The sequence below is a fragment of the Buceros rhinoceros genome, unplaced genomic scaffold (assembly GCF_000710305.1).
Source record: "Buceros rhinoceros silvestris isolate BGI_N320 unplaced genomic scaffold, ASM71030v1 scaffold12424, whole genome shotgun sequence".
NCBI classification, from domain to species: Eukaryota; Metazoa; Chordata; class Aves; order Bucerotiformes; family Bucerotidae; genus Buceros; species Buceros rhinoceros.
Genome location: NW_010407701.1, coordinates 20,774 through 30,713, shown reverse-complemented (window position 1 = coordinate 30,713; position 9,940 = coordinate 20,774). Strand labels below are relative to the sequence as shown.

The 9,940-nt window shown below is 37.0% G+C and overlaps 1 protein-coding gene across 1 annotated transcript in view; it reads left to right on the top strand.

Annotated features, from left to right (window-relative positions):
- The window catches only part of FAM184B (family with sequence similarity 184, member B), a gene marked incomplete at its 3' end in the record, with an annotated part of 31,976 nt that overhangs the window by 1,499 nt on the left and 20,537 nt on the right, over window positions 1-9,940 (top strand). The window contains exon 2 of the mRNA XM_010134593.1: window positions 9,697-9,915. Coding sequence (XP_010132895.1) covers window positions 9,697-9,915 — 219 coding nt within the window. The remainder of the gene's footprint in view (window positions 1-9,696; window positions 9,916-9,940) is intronic.

The following is a 9,940-nucleotide window of genomic DNA, read 5'->3' as shown; positions in this document are numbered from 1 at the left end:
CTTTCCGTTTATTGATAACATTCCTGATTCTTCAACCACAGTGAAATGTACAAGAAAGGTGACAGCAGATTAGATTAAGATGTCCTGAATTGTTCCCTTATTTTCTTTCTGATATTCAGCATGCTGTCTTTGATCAATTTTGCACACAAAGTAAAATTCATCCGTAAGTTTCACTCAAAAAAATCACAGTTTGAATTTTTTTAATAAAAAAAGCAATAACTGGTTCTCTATTGGGGCTGACAAATCACCAGCTCCCTCTTTCTAGGTAATCTATTTCTCAGCAGCAGACATAGAGCAGATTGATGAGATCCATGCAAAGAAACACTTGTTCAAAATTTTTAATTCATTTTGAACGTTCAACATATCTGTAGATATTAATGTCCATTCCTTTTTATATAAAGTGATTATTTTTAAAGTTTCTCTAACCTCAACTAAACTTTGAGGGAACAGTATTTAATTAATTTCTGAAAACTGTTGTCTAACTTTATGAAGTGTGTCTTTGGGTTGAGGAAGAAAGTTTTTCTATTTTAACAGCAAAAAAGGTGGGGGTGGGGGAATCACCTGGTGCAATGGATCGTGGCAAAATTTTATTGCAGTGTTTTTTTCAGATGCTTTTGCTAAATTTCTAGTGTTAAAATGTGGATGGGTTGATTTCTTTACTTTTAATAGAATTTCCCCTCTGGTTACCTTTTAGTCATCTGAAATAAAGATTTTGTATACCTGAAGCTCAAAAAAAAACTTCTGAAAAGCAAATAATTCGGTTTTGCAATGTGGCCTTTAAGAGCCAATTTTCTCTGCAGTAGCACTACACTTACAAGGAACTCATGGCAGAATTGGAATTTTAATCATAAGCTTTACCTTTGAAATTCTGGATAGAATAATGCTGTACTGACAGTAAACATCTGAGAATTAAAATCTGAGACCAGAATAGCTGAAAAAATGGCTATATGGAAAAAATTGTTATAATAATTTTTGGCCTAGGCACTTTGAGACCTGCCTTTCAAATCTTTATTTTCTTGGCTATATTACAGTCAGAATATTGATAATAAACTCCCTCCTAACTTTGAAGTGCCTGTAGTGCTTTCCTTGCCCTTCTAACCTAGCATGCAATACTTTGTGTCCCAGTGACACTAGATTTTCACTGATGAGGAGGTAAGTTCATTGTGCCAGAAGAAATGAATACAAAATATTTAAAGGAGGTGTGGGATACAGAGCTTGACTTACATTCTGCTGCTTTGTTACGTAGTCTGTAGTGGCCTCCTCCTGCTCTCAAAGGCAAAACAGGGGTGTGCAAACCCACCCAGACTGGATGAGGAGATCAAGTTTCCATCGTTGCATGAAGTGCTGATCACATTGTAAGACGTGTTAGTATAGGGAAGCCCCATATATAATCAGGATCCCGAAAGCTGCTCTCACTCTACTGCCCTGCTATTTCTGCTTTTGGAGAGGTAGAATATAGTAAGTTTTCATACCTTCAGTTGTGCATTTTTCTGTTCTGGACCTTTTTGGCTGTAGCAGCAAAAATACAAACCTTTAGAAACATTTCATTTGCTTTGGGTGGCAAACTGCTGCTTTTTGTAGTCCATTTATTGGTATTTTTATATGCCTGGCCCTTTCACAAAGACTAACTTTTCCCATTGCTGACATGTAGAACACACATAATTTTTCCGCATCAAGCTATCACAAAGAGCAAAACCAATGAGAATATCTGTAAGCTCAGACAGGCTCCCTGTTCTGCTCTGCTCCTCTCTTTCCCAAGATGTAAGGTGGCCTTTGCATTTCAAGGCAGAAGTGACAACAGACCCTTGTTCACCATTAGACATCTGTCTGCCCACATTTGAAGTACACTAATGAAAATATGGCAGGGTTTTCTTACTAACTGTACAGTTTAGGTTTTGCTTTTAAAGCCTCAGCTCACAGTGCTAAATGAGTATGTGGAACAATCAGGTTTTGTTAGAAAATATATACATTTTTAAAAAGTATATTAAAAAGTGCAAATTGAAATATTTTGTTCCCTTGGATGCAGATAAGTTTAAAGTTTAAAGAATAGTGAGTTTGGATAAGAGCTCCCTAGGCCTTTAGAATTTTGACCTTAAAGTCAGATAACATTGTAACTGTTTCCAGATGAGCTATGCTTTGATTTATGAACTTACAGGAATTAAACCAGAAACATTCTGCTTGCAAATGGGGATGTCTACCTGTAGTTGTCATTCACGTACACAAATCACGCGTTTAGTTGGTAGGCAGCCTTCTCCAGCACTAGTCTATTCAAATTAATAAGGACTTGAAGTTGGTATATCCTTACGATTGTTGCAGAATGCGTGACTTTGTACCAGTAATGAAGTTTAGACTCCTCATCCGATACGGACCATTGGCATGCTGTTTTGTGGTTGCCAGTTCTTTGTATTTCTGATCTGTTTAGCAATAACATGGAGTTTACAATGCATGGTCACTTTTATAAAACACTTGAGGTGTCACTCCCTTCTGCTTAAAGTACAGGTTTCTAACATCCATTGGCTATCACAGGATTTTCATGTGCTAACTAATGGAATCTCAGGACAGTCCTTTTTACTTGAGTCTTAAGAGAGGAAGAGAATGCCAATGCAGGGAAAAGTTAATTGCTGATACAATACTGTTAAGAACCCTTTTTTCCTTCAGGGACAATAAATGTAAAAGGCAGCAAGTGTGTTCCTCTTCTAGAAGCAGCAGCATAAGCAGATGTTCCTTAATGACTCTATGTAGAGAAGTTGAAAACATTACACACTCTGGCTGCTTATCACCACCTACAGTTCTCAGTAACCAGTGCTTACAGTGGCTCAGCTGATGTGCAGTTAATTATGCGACCAGAGCTCTCCTGTGTGCTGTAGGCTTTTTGATCTCAGTTCTCTAGAGAGTTATTCAGTATTCCACAGAAATGAAGCAAAATGGAACAGCGTAAAAACTAGGATCATGCTTCTGGAGGAACAATATTTTTCTTCTGGGCAAGGAATATAAAAACTGGTTTCCCTGTAGGCAAAGAGAAAGAATCTATTTATAAAGGTGCTTATGTTATGTGCTAACAAATGTCAGCTCTTAGTATCCCCATGTACTTTACTTGATGATGTATTTGCTTTCATGATTTTTGTGTACAATTTTCTATCAAGACTTCAAAGCTAGCATAATTTTTGCCTACTGGCTGACCAAAATGTGCAGATTAAGGTTTTGCTAACTTGTCATCACTACATTCTCCTTACAGAACTAAGAGGGAAGTCCTGGATTATAAAATCCACATGCAATGTCATATAATTGTGTTGAACAGATAGTTAAAAGCAGTATTAAAGTCACTATTTCTGTTAGGAAGTAACACAGAATCTAATTTGGATGGCTAGAAATTGTGACTGGGATTAATTCAAGGTATAAGAATGACATCTATGTATTGGAATTACTTTCTCGCCATTCAGATTTGTCTCTGACTATACCAAGTCTGACAGCCTTAGTAATCAGCAACTTGAAGATACTTTATAACAGAAACTATGTACTAAATTCAAGCCACTTTTTCAAGGAACCCTGTTTAATGTTTATAGGCAAAATGTTGTGTGTTGCATTACAGGCAATAGGTAATAAAATATCTAGTGTTCCATTAATTGCACAAAAGAAAATCGCATTTTTTCATGTTCTATCTTTTCTCCATGGATAATGTACAGAAGTACCCCTTTCAGTGACATTATAACTGTAGCTGTCTCCTAACATTTTCTTTAACCAATATGTAGATACCAATAATTTACAATTGCGAAAATTAGACTCATTTTAGAAGTCAGTGGTAACTTAGCTTAAGACATTCTCACTTAAATATTCTAAAGATGTGTATTTAGGCTTTTGAGCAATTCTGCATTGTGTGTGGTATATGAAATATTTTCTTTCCATAAAGCATTCTGTTATTTTTCTTTGAAGTCAGATGTCTTTTAGGTAAAACAGTGTTTATGTTTTCCAGAGACTGCCAAAGTATCTTAGTACTTAATAGCCTTGACTGGATTTTTCTTCAATAAATTCATTCCATCACTTCTTGAATCCATGTGACCTTTTAGTTTTACAGACACCTGTGATAAGACATCAGTACTTTAATTGCATAAAACATGAGGTACTGCCTTCTGTTTATTTTAACCTGCCACTTCCTAGCTGTTTTGTGGTTTGTGTGTTGAAAAAGGTGATGAGTAGTTATTTGGTATTTACTTTCTCTATTATACTCTTGATTGTAGGAATGGCATGGATGAGATTCCATATGAGATTAGGGTTCTTTATATGTACTGTATGTCCAAGTAGCCAATGAAATCAGTAGAGCCTAGAGAGTAATTTAGTAGACCAACCGTAGGGACCGAACTCAGTTTCATGAGGTATCTAAAAATAATGTCATTTGAGCTTTGAGCATAATCTACGTAGTTTTGGAAAAGCATGGTTATCCTGCAAAGCCTGTGGCTTATTGGTCAACTCCTGTGTTTTAGGTGCCTGTGGCATCTGAAATGGCACTAGATATCTGAGAACTCTGAGATTAGGCACCTCTGAGATTAGGTGAGTCGGCACCTCAGTGAGTACCTCAGGGAGCTGAATTGCTCTCAAGACCCTGTCAGCTTTACTGACTGGATCCTTGTTGGTGGACTGTAATGGGAGCTTACACAAATGGTACACTAGTGAACACCTAAATCCCTGTATTTTAATCTCTAACAAAGTTATCTCACTTTCCCTTCTTAGATATGTGTGTTTCAGAGGTTGAGTCATGCTTTATTGTGTTACTTTTTACATGCCACTATTATCCTGATTGATTATTCTTGTTGCTTTCTGGTATACCTTTTTTCAGTTCAATTAGACTTTGCTTAAGGGGAGAGGGAACCATAGCTGCATGCTGTATACAAGATGTGGTTGTGATTTTTTCATTTGTTGTGTATTTGTTGCTTAGTAGTCCTGTTATCTGCCTGACTGCTGTCTTCATTGTATATTTTATAGTTCCAAGTTTTCTTTCCTGAGCAATTTCAAATTCTGTCAGTGTATGGAAAATTTAGATTTGCTCCTTTAAATGTACATTATATCACCTTTATCTACACTGAACTTTATCTGTCTTTTTACCTCTGTGTTTGATGTTCTTCTTCAACTCCTGTAGTCAACTATCACTTTTGATATCATTTTTCAAAATTGTAATGGATGTATTTGGTAGGATAGCTGCTAGTACAGCACTCTAGAGACTATTCATGATCTCTTTTCTGAAAACTGACTAGTCTCTCTGAGTAGAGAATATATTTATTCATAACAAAATAAGAGTATGACCTGCATATTATTAGGATGAGAAAACTGCAATGCAACTAAAATCTCCACAGCCTCTACAATACTGTGCTTTTCTTTTTAAAAAGTGTATACATAATGAAGGAGGAAGAAAAAAGCTACAACCCTTTTGTTAATGTTAATAGTGGCAAAGGCTCTGTGAAACTTTCACATGTATCCCGACTGCTGAATTTGCTTACAGCAGCAAAGAATTTAAGTTTTGGTGCCTACAGTAGTGGAAACTGGTATTATTAATTCATGGAAACCTGAAGGTTTTGATAGTTTCTTTTCTTAATTAGCAAAGTATGTAGAACATGTAAAGAAGTATTCTTAAATTTTAAAAATTTATCTATCAGAATTTCACTTGCAAGCTACAGGAAAGAAAGAATTTGATCCAATCTGAATAATGTTTTATGCAGTCTGGATTAGGAAGAAACATGCCTCATTTTATCTAAAATTCTTTTTTTTCTTTTAGCCCTTTCTCCATCAGGAAGGATTTGTGCCCCCTAGCTTGGGCGTGAAGGAAGAAAACTTAAGATCTTTTGCCTTTCTTTGATTCTTTTTATCATCCTCACTCTTCTCCTTCCATGTCAGACTATCTCACTTTGTATTCAGCTAATAAAGCAACCTGCTAGAACCCTTCTTTCCATTATGACAGTCAGGTTCCTGCAAGAATCTTTCTTGGTTTGAATGCTTTAGCTTTGTCTTTATTGATGAGGTGCAGTTATGTGTTTTCTTTTTTGTTATTTTACATCACCATAAAGAAAAGGAGAAGGGAAAAGCCATTTAGTTGTATATCATTTGGAGGACAAAATAAGGCTAAGATGTATTTATATGCACTGCACTGTTAATATTCAAGTGTACATGTGCAATAATGTTTTTACCAACCTGTTATAAAACTCTCAGTTGCTGTAAAATCAGTACAATGTTTCCAAAACATTCAATTTTGAAGAACTGTAAGAAGGCAGTAGCCACTGGTATTATACTGGTAACTCGAAGAGTAAGGTAACGCTCTTTTTATTTGAAAGCAATTCTGTCTGTATTGTCAAACTGACCAATTTTAGAGCTGCATTTAATAAGCTGTTTATCAACACAACTGTTAAGAGGTTTATATCACATTAGCCAGCAGTATGTACACTTGCAAAGTACAGTTGCTGAAATAATTTTTCAGTATTTTTCCTTCCATCATGTGAAGTGCCAGATTCATCTCACGTAACTCCAGTCTCTTAAGTGAGCTATCTGGAATAGGAATCATAGAATCATAAAGGCTTTAGGTTGGAAAAGACCTTCAAGATCATCAAGTCCAATTGTTAACCTATCACAGCCAGGTCCAACACTAAACCATGTCCCTAAGTATCACATCTGATGTCTTTTAAATACCTCCAGGGAAGGTGACTCCATCACTTCCCTGTGCAGCCTCTCTCACTGTTTAAAAGCTCTTTCAGTGAAGAATTTTTTCCTAATATCAAATTTAAACTTCCCCTGGTGCAACTTGAGGCTGTTCTTTATGTTGGTCACTTGTTATATGGGAAAAGAGACTGATACCCAGCCTGCCACAATCTCTTCTTTGGAATTGGTAGACAAGGTCTCACCTCAGTCTCCTCCAGGCTAAACAACCCCAGTTCCCTCAGCTGCTCCTCCTAAGACTTGTTCTCTAGACCCTTCAGCTTTGTTGCCCTTCTTTGCATTTACTCCAGCATCTAAATATAGTAGCTGTATTTGGTAGGGAGTGAAAGGCATGTGTGAGGGACTTAAATTTCATAAAGTACAGAGCAGCAGCCCTGTAAAAAGTAAATCTCTTAAGGAGGTTAAGATACTGAGGAATCAGTTTCAGCACTCGAGCTTGAAGATTAAATTTAAGGGTCAAAATGTCCGCTTTATTGATTAACACAGAGGGCTATGTATCTCTACTAAACCCCGCCCATCGTTGGGCGGTTACTGCATTCCTGTAACGTAAGCACGTAAGCACGTAATCTTCCGACCGTCCATACTGCCACCCAGCGTCCATAACAGTGTACTGCAACAATTGTGGTTCTAGTCACTATTGAACAGAAGTGTAGGAATAATAGAGCAGGGAGGCAAGTTTCTTCCATTCTTTTAGATAACACACTTATGCTGGTGATAGTCTAATGCTCAGTGAAATCTGGGAACTCTCTATGAAAAAATCAGACTTTGGTGATACTCAAGTTCCCTTGTCAGCCTGAATACAACATAATGTGAGACAGGCAGTGCTGATTTACTAGATAAATTAATCATTAAGAGTGGAAGTCTTTGAGTCACGCAGGCCAGATGTTCATTCCTGTTTAGCTGATGGAATGAAACACAAAGAAGTGTGATCATCAACATCTGACCTAATAACTGAAGAGTTGCCCAAATCAATTCTGGTCATTCTCAATCTGTGGGCAAAGTTAATCTTCTTCTTGTAGTTTTTATGTCAGTTTCCTCAACAGTCAAGAAAGGTTCATAGAATGATTTTAGTGAGTGAGGAGAAGGAATCTTCTTGGTATCCTGCAATTATTTCTGTCTCAAAGGAAAAATGCTTAAAAATAACAAAGAAGGATTAACAGCATGTCATCTAAGGCCCCAAAATATACGTATCTAAATGTAGACAATGACTTCTTGTCTGCTTGTCTTCTGTAATATAATGCTGTTACTCTCTTTTGTCACTGTTTAACCAGAAATGTATCAAGACCGTGTTTTGCATTTGTGACTTTAAGATTTCTGTAGTTAATTCGTTACTGCCATGGAGGAATTTGACTACACTCAAGATGTATTCGTGTGTTTGCTTTCCTTATGGATGACTGAAATTCAAGATGTTATTCATATACAGACAGCACAAAAAATGGATAGACATAGCTAAGCAAATTCAGTAATTCTGGATGTATCCTCAGGGCTTAAACAACATAGACTACAGACTCGTGACACTTATTGTGGTCAAGATGCCTGTTAGTCTCTGAAGTGAGCCTTTTCCTGAGGAAATACTGAAGATTACAAGACCAAAATTCCAATATAATTGAAGAACTAGTTGTGACCTCACTTCTGTATTTATATGTGTACTCAAGAATATTGTTTTCTCAGGCATTGCCTAGGAATCTTTTGATTAACCTCTATGGGCTCAGGCCTGACTGAATGTATCTGTCATAACTTGTATACAAATTCCAAACCTAGTTTTGCAGAGCAATAAGTTCTTTCTAAAAAAACCCCCAACCAGCCAAACAAGTGGAAAACCTCCACACGTATGTGATGTGTTGCTCCCCTTGAGTTAAGTAACTATGCCCAGTAGAAACTGGATTAGGCCTCATGTGTCCTAATGGGCCCATGAAAAAACAAGCAGCTCAAGGCAGTTACATGTAACTGTTGCAAGCTTAACATGCACATTTACCGGTTTTGACTCTGAACTCTTAATTTCTGTCTACTGTGGGCTTCTAATAGCATTTTCTTTTCAAAACAATAGTAGAGTGGTTGTACATCAACTTCAGTGAGAGGTCTGTGGTATATGTCATAGGTAAGGGAAGAAGCCTGCTTGGTGTGATAATTTGTCAGATAGACACGTGAATTATTATTCTGCATTTTGTGGAAGAAAATAAAACATCAAAAGGTTTAAATCAATTACTTGAAAGAATTGCTTATTATCATCATCAGAGGCTCACTTGAATCTGCTAAAATCTGATTTCTGAGACCTATAGCTGTTACTGAAGTGAGGGAAAAAAACTGTATTGTCTGAACACTTCTCAGAATCAAGCCAAAACTTCTTGCAGTCAAGTAATACCTATCTGGAAATGCTGACCAAGCTGACTTGCCAGGCATACAGCTTCCAGCAGTGCATCTTCAGTGGTGTTTTAGTTTGAGTCAGGAGTGCAAAATTTCATCCTCCTTACAAACTTTCCTTTCATTTACCTCACAGAGTGATTTTGGTCCACATTAACTGGATTTCAGGACTTCACGTTTCACTCTACAAATCAGCTAATACTGGTCTCCAGCACCTGCTAAGGCTAAAGGCAATGTGGCAGGTAGTCCTCCTTCACTGAAGGCTAGGTCAACTGCACTACGCATACGGGGTCAATTAGCTAGAGAAGAGGCTCTGTTTCATTCCTTGTATCAGGGATCAAACCAGGGGCATGCAGTAACAACTTGCCAAGAATAAAAAAGGAAAATTCTGGGAAAAAAAGTGGAAAAAAAAGAAGTTTCTTACAGTATTGTCTTCCTCCCTTATAAGCTTTTCAGTTTATAACTGTCCCTTCTGTTCCTAGTGAAAATACCCAAAGCCACAAAGAAACAACAACAGAAGATAGAACTGTAGCAGTAATTCTCTTTTTAGCATTTAACACCTTGATAAATATAGTACCTGAATTCTTGACCACCATTTACAAGATACTATAATTTCCAATTATTTTTCTTGTTTTATAGGTGATATATGCCCTGAACACTAAGAATGATGAGCATGAGGCTAGTATACAGTCTCTGAGAGAGGCTCATGACGTAGAAATTCAGCACATTCTTGCTGAGACAAGGGAAACGATTCTCCAGTGCAAAAGCAAAGTTGAAGAAGAACAGTTGCTGAGAAAACGAATTCAGGCCCTTGAAATTGAAGTAGAACAACATAAGAGACTAAAGGAAGAAGCCTTGGCAGAGTTAACATTGTGCAAGAAGC